This window comes from Nicotiana tabacum, chromosome 2 (genome assembly GCF_000715075.1).
Source record: "Nicotiana tabacum cultivar K326 chromosome 2, ASM71507v2, whole genome shotgun sequence".
NCBI classification, from domain to species: Eukaryota; Viridiplantae; Streptophyta; class Magnoliopsida; order Solanales; family Solanaceae; genus Nicotiana; species Nicotiana tabacum.
Genome location: NC_134081.1, coordinates 77,501,023 through 77,522,124, shown reverse-complemented (window position 1 = coordinate 77,522,124; position 21,102 = coordinate 77,501,023). Strand labels below are relative to the sequence as shown.

Genomic DNA, 21,102 nt, shown 5'->3' with positions numbered 1-21,102 from the left:
GTTGAAAGGTATACATATGGATATTGGTTCGCACGGGCCTTCGGCGTCGTGTGTTAGTCGCATCTCCCGAGATTAGGGTGTGACAACTTAGCTTGCCTAACAAGTGAGTTAGACGTCATCACGATCGAATGGGTATTTTAGGTCGTGACAATATTAGATAATTGGTTTAATTAACTTGTCTTCCAAGTAATTACCTTATTAGATAAAATTTTTATGGTTATGCATATCTAGAAGTTTCCTTGATAGAAGGAAACTATTAAATATGAATCCTTAGGGATCTGATATTTTATGAAGAAGTCTCTAAGGTTGAAGGTTTTTCCTAAGAGTTTCTAGCCTACCTATATAAATACCTGTAACTTTATCAGTGCGGCATCCTACGATAGGAATATGCTAGAAGGCTTCATAGGTTTTTCTGTCAACCCTCTTCAAAGACTCAATAATATTTGAACAACAGTGGTTGAAGGTATGTTTCTTGATTAATATTCCGCTGCGATTACTCTGTATTTTGTGTTTGAACTTCTACACGTCTTGCAACAAATTTAATGAAGAATTATAAAGGATATAGAGGGAGAAGTAAAGTCTGAAAGAGATAAAAGAAAAAAGATTATTCGTTAATTGATTTCCTTCTTCATCTTCAAAATTGATGAAAAACATAATATACATATTTTTGGATTCCAGCGCACGTGGATGGCTTACTACTATTTGTGATATTCTGAGAACCTGAGCTTGCGGAAACTTAAAGCTTAAAGAAAATTAAATAAAAGGATCTTGCTACATCGCAACAACGTAAATCTTGAAAGCAAATTATAAATTGTTTGATAAGTTGCAATGTTGCATTAACATATATGCCAAAGAATGCGAATTCGAAAATTCAATAACAAAAGTATCCATCTTGATCTAGGAATTTCGATTATTGCTTTATTTTTTTCATCTCATTGGAGTTATATTAAAGACTTCATCCAGTTGAGTCAACCAAAAAACTTGATTAATTCTTTTTAATTCAAATAAACAGGTAGCTGAATACATTAAACTCTCGCTATACACGGGATCCAAGAAAGAGTCAAACGTCTTATTTTATATTTTTTGTAAAAGATTATTTTTGAGGCTTCAATCATCATCTTTTCAATTACGGCGAAGATAATCATTCCTCAAAACTGATGATGTATTATTGGATCGTACATTATCCTGTACGTCCAAAGTTCAACTAGCATGACAATGGCATAGATATCTTTTGCCTGTATTTGCACCAAATACTTGCAATCTTGTTTCGAATATGCATCTTATATCCATAGAGTAAATCTACTGTAAGCAAAATTATATAGGCAAAATACCTTAAAACTCCCTTAAATTTGGTATGAATTATTGGTTACACCTTTAAACTATTTGTAGTCTTAATTAACCCATGAACTTGGTTAATTATTTGATAGTTATTAACTCCTTGGATAATCTCGTCCTAGGAAAGTGACATGTACTTGCCTGCCACGTGAATTTTTCCTATCCACGTGGCATTATGAAATAATAAAATACATTTTTACTTTTTTAAGTATATTACTTTTTTAGATAAGTACACAATTCAAAAAAAGTACACAATTCAAAATAAATAACCATTGTATCTAATGAGAAATAACAAAAAATACACAATTCTCTATTATTTTAACTAGAATTTATTTTGCTAAAATGATGGAGTCCCAGCCAAATTTTTCACAAATTTTGCCGGGAAAAAAGAAATACGCAGTTGAAACAAATAGACTTTATATCTATCAAAGAAATTAAAAAGAATAAAAGTTAGAGTAAAGTACACATTGTATATTAAGATGAATAAATAAAAAATTCATAATTATAACAAATAAATCATTACATGTGGCTATGTGACAATTAACGATTAAAAAATAATTCATCTGAAAGCTGATTTTTTGATTTTTCTTCATTCTAACGCGTTTAAAAAAAAGTGTATCCACACTCTTTGTGACATCAACTTCTAGGGAAATGGCTGTCAAATAGCCAAATCAGGAATAATTAAGATAAAAAATAGTTTGGTGATTTAACTAATAATTCGTAGTAAATTTAGGAGGGTTTTAGGTGTTGTGCCAATTATATATTTACTCTACAGTAGGGGTGTTCAAAATCGAACCGAAACCGAAAATTGAACCGCAAAAGTGGCTTAATGGCTTATTGGTATCGGATTATCTAATAAACGGGTGGAGAACAAATTAAAATTTTATTATTAACGGCTTATCGGTTTGGGGACGGATTATTCAATTTTCTTATCGGATAAACCGTTAATCCGTTAATAATTTTTAAATTTATATATTTTTATCCATATGTATATTAAATATCTCTACCACTTATCCACTATTAGAAACCTTAAAATCTAAATTTCTAATTTCTAATATCCTTCATATCTCAAAACCCAGCCCTACCGCCTCTCCCTCTTGCGTCGCCTCTCACTCTAAGAACCTCTACTCTCTAAAGGTTGAGGCAACAATCAACATAACCACAACGCCTCGCCTCCCATTCTCTTCTCTAATCTTTCCTCGTTTCCTCTAATCTCAAAACCCAGCCGTCAGTTATGGCCATAACTAGAGTAACAAAAGGTAAAGTGGATATGCTTTATGTGTATATACTAAATATTGATACAAGATATATTAGATATAACTCTTTTCCTTAGTACCTAATTTGAAAGTCATTAATGTTTGACCAAAAAGTATAACTTTCGGCTAAAACTATTATATTATGTAATAACGAGTTAAACCTAATTAATGATAATATCTCTATATGCGAATCTTGAAAACGTGTGTGAGGTGGGATAAATCCAGTAAGGAGTTGACAATAACAAGTATTAAATAGTCATAAAATATAAGCAATAATGGAAGAGTGCTTGATAATAAGTAACAATAAATGACATCTGAGTAAATATAAGGAGTGATTCACCCAATAAAATAATGAGTTAGGTGATTATTCCTCATGACAATGATGAGTGATAGACAGATCTTAGAACATTCAAAATCTTCTCGGATCTAATGGAAAAGTGTGAGATAATATGAATACGAATCTTGATGTCACGACCCCAAATTCCCTCCGTAGGATGTCGTGATGGCACCTAGTCTCTAAGACTAGGTAAGCCTATCAATGCGGAATAATAATAAATATCTAAAATAAATAAACTATAATTCAAATAATTTCAACTCCCAAAACCCGGTAGAAATAAGTCACAAGCTTCTAAGAATTTATTCTCAATGTCTCTATATGTCAAGGTCTAGATAAAAATATAAGGAAGCAACATAAAATGATAGAAGGGGACTCCGGAGTCTGCGGACGCTGGTAGATATACCTCGAAATCTCCGTGCGCAGGTAACTCAATGACGTCTAGGCTGGTAAAATGTACCTGGATCTGCACAAAAAGATGTGCAGAAGCGTAGTATGAGTACACCACAGCGGTACCCAGTAAGTGCCAAGCCTAACCTCAGTAGAGTAGTGACGAGGTCAGGTGAGGCCCTACTGGAATATAATAATGGCATGGTAAAATGTTTATCAATGTAGTAAAATAAAATGACATTGAAAATGAATCAAATAGTATGTCACATTTAATGACACCAAATAATTGCAAATAATATCTCGTGGAAATCAAAACAGAATTTCCTTCAACTTTATGAAAATCACAATAATAATCAAAGGCAACTACGGCCATAAATCAATATCAACAAGGGCACTCCCGAGGTACCGCCTCGTAGTCCCAAATCATAAATAAATTCATAATATCTCATTTTCTTATATCACCGCGGGAGCCTTCACAATTTATTTAAAGAAAATATTTTTCCCAAAATAGCATCCCGCGTTTTAGCCACTCTTATCACACCGCATGACTTCTAGTAGTTCCCCTACTAGCCACGCGTATCAAGCCACCCTTATCTCACCGCATGCATTTCAACACCCAGACCTTATACCACCGCATGCGTATCAATATCACAATATATCACAATTTACACCTCAAGTGCTCAAATAATTTAACTTGCCAAAATAATTCAACAACAATATTTTTCCACAATAAAGAGCTCACGGCTCATGCCAAAATAAATCATCAATAATAGTTTGCCACAATAAAGAGCTCACGGCTCATGCCAAAATAAATCATCAATAATAGTTTGCCACAATAAAGAGCTCACGGCTCATGCCAAAATAAATCATCAATAATAGTTTTCCACAATAAAGAGCTCACAGCTCATGTCAAAATAATTCATCAATAATATTCTTCCACAATAAAGAGCTCACGGCTCCCTCACAATGAGTATAAAAATATTCAGGAGTAAATAATTTAGGAAAATAATATTTTAAAATCTTTACTACGTTGCTTCAATATCAAGTTTAAAAATATCAAATACTTCATATTAATAATATTTAATTTAAAAAAAAATTAACCTTCAAATAATGCACAGAATAAAAGAAACCAAGTTTCAACTAAACAGGTAAAACAATTAGTAAGAAAAGATCAAACAAATTTGAAGTATATATCTCACATCAATGATGAAGAATATAACAAGATAAAATAATTTAATAAATGCGCAACAGTGATCTACACAATTTAAAAATATAATCTTTCGCAATTTAACCCGTGTACACACTCGTCACCTCGTGCACACGACTTTCAACACATTTCAATAATCACATCAATACCAATCCTAGGAGAAATTTCCCCCACACAAGGTTAGACAAGTCACTTACCTCGACTTGCTCCAATTTAACCAAGTATTATGCTTTTTTCTTGAATTTTCAACTCCGATCGACTCGTATCTAGTCATAATTAATTCGATACAGTCAACAAAAATTATAGTAATCACTTTCATAAGAAAATATTATATTTTCATTAAAATCCGAAATTAGCTCAAAATTTGCCCGTGGGGTCCACATCTCGGAATCCGGCGAAACTTATAAAATCCGATAACCCATTCAATTACGAGTCCACCCATACCAATTTTACTAAAATCCGATAACAACTCGACCTCCAAATCTTAAATTTTCGTTTTTGGAAGATTTTGCAAAAATCTTGATTTCTTCCATTTAAATCCGAAATAAATGATGAATATGACCATAGATTTATGAAATATAATCACATTTGGATATAGAACACTTACCCAAGTTGAAGTTTTGAAGAAATCCTCAAAATCGCCCAAGAACTGTGCTCCAAAACTCCAAAATGAAATGAAGGAAATGACCATTTTTGGTCCTTAAGTTTCTGCCCCAAAAACACTATTCCGGTCGCTAAAAGTCCAATCCCGTCGCTAAAAGTGTCACATCTGGTCGCTAAAGGTGCACACCAGGACTATTTACACCAACAGTTTTATTTCACTAAAAAGGCTCTAACTCTATCATACGAACTCGGAATTCGACGATTCTTGTTCCTATGAGTCACAAATAAAACTACGAACCCATTCGTTCAATCGAAACTCAATTCGGAGCTCATTTTCTTAATATGATACCAATTTCGCTCGTTAAATAATTAACTCATATTTCGCGCTTAAAACTCAATCGCGACTTGATGAAATTAGACCAAACTTTCCAGATCACTCCTATAATTCATTATCAAAATGTCGAAAGTCTCGAAATCGAATTTTGATCTCTAGAACTAAAAATGGACTTTTGGATCATTACATGCTTATGTTGAAAACATCAAACTCTTCCTCGACAGCCTGTAGTATATCAAAACTTCTTGTACTCAACTCCAACTGCCAAACGGTTTAAAGTTCTGCAAACTAGATACAAAGTACTACAACTTTTATGTTTTGCTCATTGCCCAACTCCTTATAGATTGCGAGATATAAGCTCCCAAAGTCAGCCCTGTGCAGCAGAAATTTCTGGCGATGCACACTGTTGTAGCAAAAATCTGCAGTAGCAGCTTCAGTTAATCGATCATAACATTTTGTATAAATGTCTGAATGATAAATGGTTTATCATTCTGGAAACTAGAATCAAAGGGCTACAACTTTCATGTTTTGAAAATATTTAGATTCCTTATAGATTTCGAGATATAAGCTTTCAAAGTCAGCTCTGCGATTGCACCGGTTGCTGTCCAAAAACAGCTTCTGCAGCAGAAAAATTCCAGCAGCTTCTTTTTGTCCGAAATTCATTCCGTTAACCATCCAAAATCCACCCGAGGCCCTCGGTACCTTAACCAAATATACCAACATATCCCAAAATACAATATGAACTTAGTTGAGGTTTCAAACCATGCCAAACAACGCCGAAATTACGAATCGCGCATCGAATCGAATTATGAGTTTTCAAATCTTCCAATTTCTATATTTTGCGCCGAAACATATCAAATCAATTCCGATTGACCTCAAATTTTGCACACAAGTCATAAATGACATAATGGATTTATAAAAAATTTCAGAATCGGATTTCAACCCCGATATCAAAAAGTCAACCCCTCGGTCAAACTTCCCAAAAATTCAACTTTCGGCATTTCAAGCCCAATTCTACTACGGACTTCCAAATAAAATTTCGATCACGCTCCTAAGTCCAAAATTATCATACGGAGCTGTTGGAATCATCAAAATTCTATTTTGGGGTCGTTTGCACATAATTTGATATCCGGTCACTATTTAAACTTAAACTTTTAATTTTTCATCAAAATTCCATATCTCTGGTTAGGGACCTCGGAATTTGATTTCGGGCATACACCTAAGTCCCAAATCACGATACAGACCTACCAAAATTATCAAAATACTGATCCGAGTCTGTTTGCTCAAAATGTTGACCAAAGTCAACTCAATTGAGTTTTAAAGCTCGAATTCACATTTTAATCCATTTTTCACCTGAAAACTTTTCCGAATTTTTTTTTACGGACTGCACACTCAAGTCGAGTAATGGTAAATAGTGCTTAGATCACATAATTAATTATTAAATTTAAAGATAATATTTTGGGTCATCACACTTGATAAAAATGTGTTCTTTTGTATCTTTTAGCAAGGTCTGTTATTATCACAATGAGTATCACATACTCCTATTCATTATCGTTTTTTCTATTTATATGGGATATACCCCCAATAACCCTAGTAGTAATAGTACAAAGAATATCCAATGGAATATTCTCTTTAATATCCTGCCCTAATAAACTAGTCGTTACAGCTCCTTTTACGGCACTTGACACCGACCATCTTCTGTATCTCGACCTCGGCTGACCCTTTTCTCGATATTGCTTAGTCCCAAGTACAGAAACAAATATCGACACATACAATTAATATATGTAATAGTCAAATACAAAAGAAGGCGACTATTATACAGTTTTTATTAGGGGTATTCATCGGTCAGCATGGTACGCTATTTAGACATTTCGGTTCGGTATTTTCGGTATTCGATTTCTTAAAATGCTATACCAACACCGTACCTAATTAAATTCGGTATGGTTCAGTTTTTATCCTTTCGGTTTCGGTTTATTCGGTTCAGTAACTTCTGTTTATTCGGTTTAAATATTAACTAGTGCATAGAGTCATAAACTGTAATATTCTTAATTAAAGTACTCAAAAGTACAAAACTAAAAATATTTGTTGTCAAAAGTTTTGTCCAAAACCATCAAATATCAACCCAGAGAGAGAAAACTGTACATAAATGAATAAATTTGATCAATAGAAATGTTTTATTACTTGCTTAAAGTTAATTGATTAACTTGAAAAATAAAGAAAAGTAAAATTGTATTTTTTTTATGTTTATATTATAATTAATAATATGTATATTATGTAATATAATATATATTTCGGTATGATATCAGTATTTCAGTATTTTATTTTAAAATACCAAATATCATACCTAATACTATTTTTTTAAAACTTAAACCAAATACCATACCGAATACCAAATACTAAAATTTTTAATTTCGATACGGTAATTCGGTATTTACCAAATTATACACAACTCTAGTTATTATTATAAATATATTTAGAAAAAATATCTGCTGCAATTTTAGTTTCTCTGATATGTTGCATATCATCGGTTTGTTACAATTCATGTAATAAAGTTTCATTGGGGTAATAGAAGTAGAAGTAAAGTATTTAGAAAAATTCGGTATTCAACTACCTACATGTCTCTGTAATACAGATTCAAATAGGCTGATAAATTGTATGATAATAGTTAAACCGATATCAATCTGCCCAATATCTTATTGTGTGATTGACAGATTAATATATTTAAAATCCGATAATCGATAAGCCAAATCGAGTAAATAACCGTTGGATCCGCCTGATACGCGCCCAACTCCACCGACCAGCACTATAAATTTATAATTGGGAATTTGGAATTGGCTTTTATGGAGGGTCATTATTGGAAGAACAGTAGTTGGATGGGGACAAAGCAATAAAATCCATATCCCATATCCCAAGTCAACTTGGCGTCGAACCGTCTTTCATCACTGACAATATTAAAGTACGCACGCAAACAATCCACCCTGATCCAAAATTACCAAATTACCCTCATACTAAAAAACCCAAACTACCCCTGCCCGCTGCCCCCGGTCACCTGTTGAGTCACGCTCCTTTTGATTGTGTCGTCTCCTACACACCAAAAACCTCTTCTGAATCGTCAATGGAAGACTCTCACTCACAGTCCCACTCTCACTCTCAGCAGCAACACTCTTCTTCCGAGCAACTCAGAGATGGAATCCCCGCCGTACCTGACGGCGGTTTCAGCTCCGGCGCCGCCGGATCCAGCGGCGGTGCTAAATACAAGCTCATGACTCCTGCTAAGCTCCCGATCTCTAGGTCTACTTGTATCACCATCCCTCCCGGTCTCAGTCCTTCCTCCTTCCTTGAATCTCCTGTTCTTCTCTCTAACATCAAAGTGAGTAATTTTTAAGTTTCTTTTGCTAAAATGTTCCACATTAATTGAAGAAATGTGAGTCATTTTTGAAGTTAGTTAGGGCACTGTGCTTTTTTATTTTTTTAATCGGAGAAATATTGGAATGAATCATAGTAGATCGAGAGGAAGTACGGAGATTGTGACACTAATTAGCTGTTTTATTGGATTGATAAGAAAACGAAGGACAAGCGAAAAGGAAAATAATTAGGGAATCTTAACCACAATTAAGATAATCATAATTAGTTTAACTGTTGTTAAGAGTAAGGTGTATAGTTGTGCTGTCTTCAATTGAGTGAAATGCAAACTACTCGGCTCCCGTCCTGTTTACATGCACCTATTTATTCAAAAAAAAAATGATCCATTTTTAAATTTGGAAACAATTTAGCTTAAATTTTAAATTCTAACAGATTTTATAATCACACAAATAATCTAAATCCTTTTTAACTTGTTTAGGATAACATATTCCAATTTTTTTTTTTTTAAAAAAAATCCGTGCCTAATCAAACATTTTCACGCAAATTAGATCGGAGGGAGTATTACGTATAATTTTTTATTTTTTTGCCTTCTTTAAAGTTGTGCTTTGCTTACCTCATAATATACTCTCAGGTGGAGGATTTGAGGAATTTTTTTGATGTGATGGTTGCTTTGTTAAAGTACGGTTTGAATTATTGATTAGATATTTGGTTCTTTTCATAGGCATTACAACTTGTTCCTCTGATTCTTTTTTCCATCTGAGTGCTCATTTAAGAATATAATACTTATTTATCTATAAATATAACTATGCTTTTCTGTGTTAATTGCAACCGTTGGTTCTGATGCTTTACTATATTGGTGCAATATATTGTTTTTTAAATAGAATCGTGCTTCTGGCTTTTACCATAATATATATTCTTTGTTCTTCTGCCTGGAAAAGCTCAGTTAGGCCTCAGTGTTGTTTTTTCACATAATGAATCTTCCTTTTTGCAAGGTGCTCAGCTTTTCCACTATGTTGTTCCCTGGGGAAAGAAGATTTTTATTTTATACATGTTCTGTCCTGATTATGGCATCAGTAAAGTCCCCTAAATATTTGTCTTATTCGGGCGTAAATGCTAATGTTCTGAGTTCAGTGGCTGTTGCATATCAGTAACCTTTTTCACTATCATAAGTAGCATCTATCTGCCTCCACTCAAATGAAAAATTAGCCAGAAAGTGACGCGTGAAAAGAAAAAATTTCTCCCACAAAGAAGCAGAAAATTGAGAAAGTAACAGTAAATAATATGTACCACGTTTGTCTATGCATAAATGCAATTTCCCCTTGGAAAAGAAATTGTGATCAATAACTTAGTCTATTTCATTTACCTATAAAACCTGCAGGCTGAGCCGTCTCCAACTACAGGTTCCTTCTCCAAGCTTCAAGCAGTGCAAGGCTCTGGTGGAAACGCTGCATTCTTATTGACAAGAGGTTATTCCAGTGGCAATACATACAGTGAAAGAAAATCCAGCTGCTTTGAGTTCAAATTTGCTGGTGGATCTAGTTCTACATCTGGATCATTAGCGGCGGAACATGTGGTAATGCTCTGTTGAAATATTATTGATGTTGGATTAGAAAGATAGAACAATACAAAAAGATGACTAGTTGTTTTTTTTTGTTTTCTCTTCCTCCCCACCCCCTCAAACAAAGGGCTTTTCAGTATTAGCAGAAAGTCTTCTTTGACAACTGACATATGCTTGATTTAGAGAAATTGAAATTAATTCTGATGTTCTTGGAATTCTGTCTTTCTCAAGTTATGGTGTCTATTTGCCCTTAATTCCAATTGTGTAGGTTTTCGATAGTGTTGTAACATGCTATCAGGATGTGCGCTTTCTTTGATTTGCTAAGGTAGGTGTGTTTCAATATCGAAGAGACTCATGTTTCTTAAAGGGCAACACTCCAGTCCTTTTCAAACAAGTAGAGCAATAGTAATTTGGTTATGTCTGTAAGTTGACAGCAGCATGAGCAGCAGTTGAGTATGTTCATGCATAAAATTAAGGAATGAATTGTTAAACAGGTGATGTGGCCGTCATTTATTTTGCATTGTTAATGATCCCCCTTCCCTGTTTGATGATTTGACACATTACTATAATGACATGATATTCACGTATTCCAAGAATTGGAAGTCATCAAACAAATAAAAATTATAAAAATCATTTAATTTGCAGGGAATGCCCAATAAGTAACTTAATTCTATTCTTCTGTCACCATTAAATTCAAATTAGTATGTATGTTATGCTTAACCAATGTATTAGTCAAAGTAATTTTGTTGAACTTTTAGCAAATCAACATGTAGTATCTAGATGACACAATTTCCATAAGCAGGGAAATGACTGCATTTCCTTGTGCTATTTGCTCAAAGTCCTTTTATTGAACTGAATTTTGTTTTAAAAGAAAAAAAGATACTTTAAATAAATTACAGATGAAGATTGAGCTATTGATAAATGAAATAACGGATTGTAGCTGTCATAAAAGAAATTGATTTTTTTATAAGAAAATTATGATGCTTGTTTTGCACTATTAACGCTTTCTATATCTGATAGTACTGTTTTCTTCCTCTTCCTTCTTGTTTTGTTTTGAATGGCGGGTGGGTGGAAGGGCTTGATGATAGGCATCCTTTATTTACCGACACTTCTAGTTTAAAAGCATCTATTTCCATGTATATCTTAAAGGTTCCAGCAGAGGATGCAAGTGCCTTGCACGCCTTTTTACTTTTTTGGCCTCTTCTAATGGGCTTTCTCTTCTTTTAGATCTCTAAAAAACAATATGTGAATTTATTTCTTGACCCAAAAAAAAAAGAATTTATTTCTGTTAGTTTATTGAGTACCTTATTTTCACAAAAAGAAAATTGTATTAATTTACTAGTAGAATCTGGTTGTTAGTTCCTACATTCCTAACACACTTCTGTAATCAAGATTTCTACAGGTTTGAACCAACAACCAGATGAGCCATTAAAAGAAGTTCAAGACCAAAGTCATCCTCAATTGGTAGCTACTTCATCTCTAGCTAAGCATGAGATGGCATCATCAAAAGAACTGAGTTTATCTGCACCTATAAATGTTGATGATTCTTCAAAAGAAGAGAGTCTATCTGCACCTATGAATGTTGATGCCATGAATATGAGAAGTCAATCTAATACAAGCATGCAAGTTTCACTTGTTGATCATAAAGATGTATCATCAGTAACTGCTGAGAGATCATCAGATGATGGGTATAACTGGCGAAAGTATGGCCAGAAACTTGTAAAAGGAAGTGAATTTCCTAGGAGCTATTACAAATGTACATACCCAAACTGTGAAGTGAAAAAGATATTTGAGCGGTCACCTGAAGGACAAATAACAGAGATCGTTTATAAAGGTTCTCATGATCATCCTAAACCCCAACTGAGCCGTCGATTTACTCCTGGTGCTCTTATGTCCATCCAAGAAGATAAATGTGAGAAAATAGCTCTTTTAGTATTGTTTCCCTCTCGATGAGCATAAAGTGGTAATTTTGAAAAAAAAAATCTTTAATTTTATTTTGAGTCAATCTTTATCAATTCTCAGTCTTTGTTGAGGACAAGTTCAACACCAATGCCCAGACCAGTAAAATTGAGCCCATTAGTACTCCCGTATCACCTCAGCAAGTGGATGCTGATGGTCCTGAAGGGGCAGTTTCACAGATGCAGGGCACTAATGATGATATGGATGAGGATGATCCATTTGTGAAAAGAAGGTAAAGCTAATGGAAAGCCTTCAATATATTCCCGCTAATAGATCTGATTAAATGGTTAAAACTTTAAGCAGGAAAATGGATGGTGCAGTGGATATAACACCAGTGATTAAGCCAATCCGTGAACCACGCGTTGTTGTTCAAACTGTCAGTGAAGTTGATATATTAGATGATGGGTACCGGTGGCGCAAGTATGGACAGAAGGTGGTCCGAGGCAATCCTAATCCTAGGTATGCAACACTATATGGTTTGTAGTTACTTGAACATATGACCTGTGTTACATGAATGTCGTGTACACAGACACTTAAATGTGGTATGCAACGAGTATTTGACAAAGGTCGTTACTGGTTGTTGGTTAGTCTCTAGACGATCGAGTATTTGGTAGGTGTGTAGTCTAAGAAAATATGATACTTGTGATATCATGCCCTTCTCCTGATGAGAGGCAAAAGCCTAAAAGAGACAATAGGATCCTAAATCCATCAATATCCAAGATCTTGCCGTTGTTGGGTGTTTAATAGGAGTTAGAGACCACTTATTGTGAAATTCATCAAACATTCGCATGTATCATGGTTTATCTACACTAATCCACATACATTACAATTCTTGTAAATCTCTCGTAAGCTTTTGTAACACGTCCATGCATAGAGGGATGCTCTATGGTGGAAATCTGTAGAAGCTATGGGTTTCCAGCATTTTCTTTTCCCTTTAACCTGCGAAGTCCATGCATTTCCAAAATTCTTAATTCACCTTTGAGTTTCTTTTAATATTCTCTAATCATGAGTGGTCAATATATTTTCTCCTAACTTCCATGTCATGCAGGAGCTATTATAAGTGCACCAATGCTGGATGCCCTGTCAGGAAACACGTGGAGAGGGCTTCTCATGATCCCAAAGCTGTTATCACCACTTATGAAGGAAAACATAATCACGACGTACCTGCTGCAAGGTCTAATAACCATGAAATGGCAGGATCCACGCCTGTAACTGGCGGTTCAAGGATCAGGGCAGAAGAGACTTACTCTATTAATCTGGATCTAGGTGTTGGTTTTGGATATGGTGTGGAGAATGGGAACAATAGGCAACTTCACACCGTCCATAACCAAGTTCAAGTTTCACGTTCCGGTATGATGGTAGTGCAACCAGCTGCAATTGCAGCGCGCTATGGTATTGTAAATGGTGGCATGAGCCGGTTTGGACCTATAGATAATCATGTGCAAGGACATGGTTTTGAGACTTTGCCTTTACAACCTTCTACTCAATTTCCTCAAAACTATGGAAAGATACTCTTGGGCCCATGATTGTTTCTACCTCCATGTATAAGCTTAACAATAAGAAGCCACCATCTATTTTTTCTTGAATATTGGTGGATTACAAAAGACATCTCTAGTTGAAGTATAGATACTTGCCCTCATACTTCTAGGACCCATCATGCTGTATTATACAACTGCTCAGAAAAATGTTGCACTTCCTTTGTACATACCAACAGTATTTTAGGAAGTGAACAACAGTGGATGTCTGAGCAAATATCCACGCCTCCAATATCTTTATCCCCATGAATAGGCAAATTCTATGTACTGTAACTAGGAGGCAAACACATGGCAAATGTATTTTTTGAAAATAATATGGTAAAGATAATATAAAAGTGCTTTGGGAGACCTTCATCTCTTTCTTTTCCTACACGTGATTGTTATCAATCGTGCAAATGGTGATTGCAGAATCTCCTTTACTGGTTTCCCCTATCGCTCTAGCATACATAACCATAGACGTGCGTTTAATCCCGGCAAGAGGCTATTTGCGGGTTTTAAGTTATATATGCTAACATTCTAAAAACTTTTTATGATATACCAGTGCAATTTAATCAGTTGTGTCCCATTGAGATTTAACCCTTTGTCATTTTGATTCGTCTCTAAAGAAAAAAAAAATTGTTTGTATTATTATAGATCAACTTAACATGATAGTGTCAGTTCACAAAACTTAAAGGAAAGAAATATATAGCAGGATTAGTGTCCAGCCTAAGGATCTTTATAAGTGATAAAAAGGTCTGAATAGAACGAAATGGATATAAGAGATTTATAGTAATAGCTTGCTATAGCTGGTTAAATTGAACTAATGTTGTAAAGAATCTTTATGCCATCGGTGCATATAACTTAAATCTTTCAATTAATTGTCAGCTCACAACCACATGCTGCAGGTACTGCACACCTCAATATCACAATACGATGCAATGTGAGAGAAGAAAAATATGGAACAGATTCTAAGAAGAAGATTATAGTACGGTGCTCTTAACTGAATACAAACAGAAAGGTCTACCTTTTACCATTATCAAGCTAGAAGTTACATGCACCTACTTAGGGTAGGATACTATTTCCAGGCACAAGAGGCAACTAAATCTCGATTCATCCAGCCAAGATAAAGAGCGCCATTTCTCTCATCAAGCGTATAACTTTGGTAGTAATTCTCCAGCAGGGTCTTGATTGTAGCATTTACTGAGGAGCTTAATGGATATGGATTGAACCCAGCCATAAGAAATCGTGACCTCCACCTTTCAAGAAGCTCATGACGCTCCACTCTTTCTGCCCCTTCACATGCTATTATGTTCACAATTTCCCGGGCCAGGCAATGCTGCTCAACGTTGATTCGTTGCTTATGGTCCCTAGGTAGAGCAACATCTATTGATTCAAATATAGATAGGTAGTAGTTCAGTGTCTCCAAAAACCTGGGAAAGAACTGTACTGTATTAGTGTTGGACTCTTGCTCCACTAAGGTCACAATCTTGGGAGACAAGCTCTTAACCATCCTCAGAAGTCTGTCTCTGTGATTTTTAGTGCCAACACTCTCATCAGGCATATGGTGCAAGACAAGTGCAAAATTCACGGCCAATGGTTCGCCAGGCCGAACCTTTAGGTGCTCAATCTCAACATCGGAGCAAGAAGCAGCCACGGAATGAAATTCAAAAGGTACATTGCAAGATGCAGCAATGCTTGATAACCTCCGACCAACAATTTCAATCCCTCCTCCTCTGGCATAAGCCGACGTGGAATCATCAATTCCTGTAATGCGGATTCGTGGGGGTCCACCGGGCCGGGCTGCAAGAGCATGGATTAGGGTGATCCACTGGCTACCCTGAGCAATCTGAAAATCAATTATATGAATTGTGTTCTCTTCTTTCACGGCATCAACAATTGCACCATTTGCCGACAAATATCCAAACTTGAAGTATGGGCAGATTTCATAAAGCAAATGCATGTATGACATTAGCTCAACGCTAGTCGGCTCTTTGCACCGTAGGGCCTTGTAGATGGAGCTTCCTGAGGAGGCCAATCTGGCAACTAATCCTTCCAGCATATACGCTCCTAAGCGTTGCATTGGAGAACCGCAAACTGATACCACTGTGCGTAGTTCTGACATTAACCATTCAGCTGTTACTAAATTATTATCTGCTATTGCTTTAGCACAGGCAATAAGCACTTGTTTCAAATCTCCATTAGGCATCATCTCCATCATATCAACCCATTTATCTGACTCCGACGAAATCTGATTGGCTGCAGCCAATGGAGTAGTATTATATGACTCCAAGCTTTCTGAATCAGGCCCCAGCATTGCAGTTTCGAGTTCCTTTAGCTTGTGCTTCAGGCCAGTACCATCACTAGTGAAGCACGAACTGTTACCTGACGAGTGGTACGTATCATTAGGAGAATGATGCATGTCCGAAGGACATGAATCAGAACCTTGGTGCATCATGGAATTGTCACCAGCAAAGAAAGTATCAACAGGAGGAGAATCGGAGACAAGTTCATTAGAATTTCCAGTGGATGATTCAACATAGCAGTATTGGTTGTGTTTTAAGGCAGAGAATTGTGTCTGCTGACCACAATCAGCATAAAGTAATTGGTTGCTATTCGGGTTGTTAATGGAAGGCAGGGAAAAAGATTCTTGATCCTCTACGGGTTGGTTATAGAACCTGTTAAACTCATTGATATCCTTCGCGTTTTGAGAAGGCCTCATTGTGAAATCAATTTAGATATCCAGAAGACAATAGTACCAATTCCAGCATACAACCGGGTTGAAATCGTTAACAGAAAGTTCTCCAGCTCCAAGCTTTAGCATTCACATACATAACAGATAGAAATTATCAATAATGAGTAATGAGGAATCTGAAAAAACACCAACTATAAAGAACTCTAACTTAATTTAGGAGTGTAAAGTGTTGCAGAAATGTTTTTGTTCACAAGTCCTAAAAAGCAGTTGGACCAATGTTTTAGGAGCGCTACCTTTTCTTTTCATAATTTTTTTAAAAAGGTCTAGGTTGAAGGGTTAGGTCCCTACAGCCTTGGCCCTTTAGATCTTCCATAAAAACACTGAAAACCAAAACTTTCATGATTATAAATGAAATTCATTAAAGTCATCTCAGATTTACTGGCAAACAAATAACTCCCATCAACAGAGAATGGAAAAAGCAGTTTCAAATGCTCTATAAAAGTAACAAACAACTGAAGCTTACCACTTGCATACTAACATCAGATATTAGCTAAACATAAATAAAATAACCCCAAAAAAGAACCAAGAACAAAAAAACGAAAGGGAAGAGTAAGTAAGACGCATAAGGGGTTTCAAGTTTATACAAAAAGATCCAATTTTTTCAAGAATTCAATCTACCTAAATCTTTAGAGGAAAACGGGGTTTTAAGTTTATACAAAAAGATCCAATTTTTTCAAGAATTAAATCTATCTAAATCTTCAGATTATCACATGAAGTAAAAAAGGAAGAAATACCTGATACTCAGAGGAGATATCTTTAAGCAGAAGTCCAACAACACAAGTGAAGCAATTATCAAAAAATGCTAACTTTAAACACGGCATATTCCATTTTGGGAAGCCCTCAAGTCTTGGCCACTAGTGGTGAAGAAGCCAGCTGAAAAAATGACCAATGAAAGTCAAAACAAAATTTCACAGCAATGGGGCCTCAAGGAGAGCATCAATCTTGATTTTCAGCTTTGTAATAATATTCCGGAAAAAATAGTTATGCTGATTTTCGTCGCTTAACTTCAGAAGATATTTTTAGTCAGCATTAAACGTACAATAATCATTGACTATTTGACTCCATAATATGGATTAAGGAGTAGCGAGGTAGGCGAGTGCAACATTAGCTGAAGGCCCAAAAAAAAAAGTTACATGGTGTTTGCATTAAATAAATAAATTACAAAATTTTGTGTGGTTATACATTGTTTATCAGTTGATCTTAATTAGATAGTACTATGTATTCTTATTTCTTACAATATTATGATTAAATTTACTGATAATATTAAATGCGAGAAATCAGAAACTTTTGACTGTTACAAGAACCCCATACCTAACTCCGCGGCAAAAGAATAACTATCGCATTTATTATTAGCAAATTAATGCCAACCTTTGGCCATCTCCTAATAGTAAATAATGTTCTACGTTAAATAATCTCCATTCGTTGTCCATAACTGACCGTCTTACTTTCTCTCTTCTTAAAATTGTAGTAGTATCTGTTTTTAAAGATAAACTTTTTAGCAACACTTGTAGTTTGTCATTACTCAAGGAATTTAGTATAATATTGCACCTACTTTTGTTTAAACAACATTCAAATTATTCAAAAGAAAAAGTTTTTTTCCAATTTCATTTGGTATATCCAACTCTCTTTTTGTAATAACTGCATCTAAACAACAGAACACACTTTCACTGGATGAAGAGAATACTGTATTTCAAATTTAACAATTAAGTAGCAACTATTTCTTTCTATCTTTTATTTTTGTAAAGGCAATTTGTTTATATTTGATAAGTTATGTTTTGATAATCTAACAAGTTTAATGATTAGAACCAGATTGGGAACCTGTTACACATACTCAAGGTGCCAAAACACAACAACTTTCAAATCGGGCACAAGTTCAACAACTAGAATCAAAGAGACGACAGAGGGAACATATGGACATTAGTTCCCCTGCTGACTGTACCAGTCAACTGCTCACAGCTGTAAAGTCGATGCAACTGTTCCTCTGCACACACGCAACAATGTGAACAGTGCAACAGTCACCTTATGGGGAATGCCTTGTACCAGATATTTGCTTGCATCATCTAAGTGACATCACTTGGATAGTATTAACATGAAGCAATGAAGAAAATATACACTTGCACATCCGATAATTAATCAAGTTTCCTCTCAAGTGTGTTGTCATCTTGCAAGTAACTTGCAGGCTTCAAGAGCAAAGAACAACATAACGAAGGACCGGTTTCCAACATTGTGTTATTACATGTCCTTAGTTATGTTGCACCTTTGTTAGAGTGATTTACTTGTAATTCCTACTTAGCTTAGTTAGAAGCATTGTCTAGGAAACCATTTGTAAAACCATAAACCTTGTGTTTGTATCTTGGCTAGAGTTAATCGAGTTGTGAGCTTTGTAATAGAGTTATTACAAAGAGGCTTGTAATGGAGTTATTACAAGTGAGTGAGAGATTAAGAGTTTAATTCCTAAGTAATAATAGGTTGTAATCTAAAAGTTGCTCGGTTGGTGAAGTTGAAATCCTACGAGTGAAAGTCATGGTTTTTAATCCCGCGAGCTGGGAGTTTTCCATGTAAAACTCTGTTGTATCACTTACTTATCTATTCAGTTTGGTGGACCCTAAGTTTCTATCAATTGATATCAAAGCAGGTTCTTTCTATCAGGCTAACACCTAGAAAGGATCCAAATGGCTGCTCCACCAAACTTTGAAGAAGGTCAATCAACCTACAGACCACCTAGATTCAATGGACAGTACTATAGATAGTGGAAGACAAGGATGCATGATTTTATCATGGCTGAAGATTCAGAGCTCTGGGATGTTATCTGTGATGGTGCCTTCGTCCCAATGAAAACCATTGGTGAACTAGCAGTGACAGTTCCCAAGACAAGGAAGGAGTACAATGATGTTGACCGCAAAGCTATAGAGAAGAACTTCCGAGCAAAAAAGATTCTCCTCTGTGGTATTGGACCTGATGAATACAACAAGATCTCTGCCTATCAATCAACCAAGGAGATCTGGGACTCTCTCCAAACGGCACATGAAGAAACAACTCAAGTCAAGCAGTCGAAGATCGACATGCTAACCACTGAGTATGAACTCTTTAGGATAAAGGATGATGAATCCATTAAGGATATGCACACTCGATTCACCTCTATCATCAACGAGCTCTACTCTCTATGAGAGATCATTCCAAGGAACAAACTTGTTAGGAAAATACTCAGTGTATTACCTAGTTCCTGGGAAAACAAAGTAAATGCTATCACGGAGGCAAAGGATCTGCAAAAGTTGACCATTGATGAACTCATTAGAAATCTGAAGACTTATGAAATGAAGAAGAAGAAGGACCATGAAAGAAGAGAGCCCAAAAAGGAGAAGAACCCGGTCCTCAAGGAAGACAATAACGATTCAAGTGGTGAGGATGCTGACATGGCCTACCTGACGAAGCGATTTCAGAAAATGGTTCGTAGGAATGGAGGCATTCCAAAAAGGGGAAGCTCCAACAAGCCAAAAGGCTATGACTTGTGTCATAAATGCAGTAAGCCAGGACACTTCATCAAAGACTATCCTCTCCACAAGCAAGACCCGTACAAGCACAATACAGATAAAACCGTCAAGATGAACTCGGTTCCTGACAAAAGATTCAAGAGAAAAGAAACCGCTAACAATGTGGTGAAACAAGCTCTTGCTGCATGGGAAAATTCTTCCAGCGAATCTGGAGAAGATGATGAACAAGGTGATACCTCCATGATGGCAGTTGAAAGTGAAGCAGCTGAATATGACTCTATATTTGCCCTGATGGCAAAATCTGTCGATGATGAAGATGATGATGATGATGATGATGATGATGATGATGATGAGAGCAGTGAAAGGAATCAACCAGAAATAGTATATGGATTGTGGTTGTTCTAAGCATATGACTGGAAGCATCGATGATTTTCTTTCACTCAAAGCTCTGCAAGGAGGGAGTGTGTCCTTTGGCAATGGCAAAAAAAGGATACATTATGGGAGTAGGAAGAATTGGAAAGACGCTCACTCACTCAATTGAGAATGTGTATTATGTGAATGGCTTGAATATAGCCTACTGCGTGTCTCTCAAATCTACGACAAAGGAAACAAAGTGGAATTTGTGTCAAAAACCTGTACAGTCACAAATTTCGTGACTGGTGAAGTGGTTCTGGTGGCAAAAAGATACAAAAACATTTATGTTATTGATTTTGAATCCTTGCACAATGGGTATCTTACATGCTTGAGTGGCAATGCCGAACTGTGGCACAAAAGATTGGGCTATGCAAGCTTTACATTGCTGAACAAATTGGTCAAGAATGACCTGGTTCATGGGCTGCCTAAGTCAAGTTTCAAAGATCACAAGGTGTGTGATGCATGTGTAAAAGGAAAGCAAGTCAGGTCCTCCTTCAAACCCAAAAAGGAAGTGAGTACCTCAAGGCCACTTGATCTACTCCATACGGATCTATGTGGGCCTATGAGGGTGCCAAATAGAGGAGGAAAGAAG

General features: G+C 35.7%; 3 protein-coding genes across 4 annotated transcripts; 2 read left to right on the top strand and 1 right to left on the bottom strand.

Moving 5' to 3' along the window:
- Nucleotides 1-8,546: 8,546 nt before the first annotated feature.
- On the top strand, nucleotides 8,547-14,224 carry LOC107797044 (putative WRKY transcription factor 20). Of its 2 annotated transcripts, none has more exons than XM_075234778.1 (6): nucleotides 8,547-8,829; nucleotides 10,201-10,395; nucleotides 11,773-12,292; nucleotides 12,403-12,571; nucleotides 12,643-12,798; nucleotides 13,388-14,224. In XM_075234778.1, the coding sequence occupies exons 1-6, from the start codon at nucleotides 8,575-8,577 to the stop codon at nucleotides 13,863-13,865; spliced, it is 1,773 nt and encodes a 590-aa protein (XP_075090879.1). In that variant the 5' UTR covers nucleotides 8,547-8,574; the 3' UTR covers nucleotides 13,866-14,224. The 2 variants fall into 2 exon arrangements, with proteins under 2 accessions (XP_075090879.1, XP_075090881.1); XM_075234780.1 differs by lacking the exon at nucleotides 8,547-8,829 and adding an exon at nucleotides 9,647-9,814.
- Nucleotides 14,225-14,794: 570 nt separating this feature from the next.
- Nucleotides 14,795-17,789, bottom strand: LOC107797043 (scarecrow-like protein 21). Its single transcript, XM_016619885.2, has 2 exons — nucleotides 17,340-17,789; nucleotides 14,795-16,665 (listed from the first exon to the last, which is right to left on the bottom strand). The coding sequence occupies exon 2, from the start codon at nucleotides 16,570-16,572 to the stop codon at nucleotides 14,929-14,931; it is 1,644 nt and encodes a 547-aa protein (XP_016475371.1). The 5' UTR covers nucleotides 16,573-16,665; nucleotides 17,340-17,789; the 3' UTR covers nucleotides 14,795-14,928.
- Nucleotides 17,790-19,382: 1,593 nt separating this feature from the next.
- On the top strand, nucleotides 19,383-19,772 carry LOC142166949 (uncharacterized). Its single transcript, XM_075226891.1, has one exon. It carries the CDS (start codon nucleotides 19,383-19,385, stop codon nucleotides 19,770-19,772), a length of 390 nt encoding a protein of 129 aa, XP_075082992.1.
- The last annotated feature ends 1,330 nt before the right edge of the window (nucleotides 19,773-21,102 follow it).

What these genes read in the sequence shown, in the direction of transcription:
- LOC107797043 (XM_016619885.2), bottom strand. Translation starts at nt 16,572, where the DNA reads ATGAGGCCTTCTCAAAACGCGAAGGATATCAATGAGTTTAACAGGTTC.
- LOC107797044 (XM_075234778.1), top strand. Translation starts at nt 8,575, where the DNA reads ATGGAAGACTCTCACTCACAGTCCCACTCTCACTCTCAGCAGCAACAC. An exon ending in CATTAGCGGCGGAACATGTG is followed by an intron (nt 10,396 to 11,772) that starts GTAATGCTCTGT and finishes TCTGTAATCAAG; the next exon opens with ATTTCTACAGGTTTGAACCA. An exon ending in GATCCATTTGTGAAAAGAAG is followed by an intron (nt 12,572 to 12,642) that starts GTAAAGCTAATG and finishes AACTTTAAGCAG; the next exon opens with GAAAATGGATGGTGCAGTGG.
- LOC142166949 (XM_075226891.1), top strand. Translation starts at nt 19,383, where the DNA reads ATGGCTGAAGATTCAGAGCTCTGGGATGTTATCTGTGATGGTGCCTTC.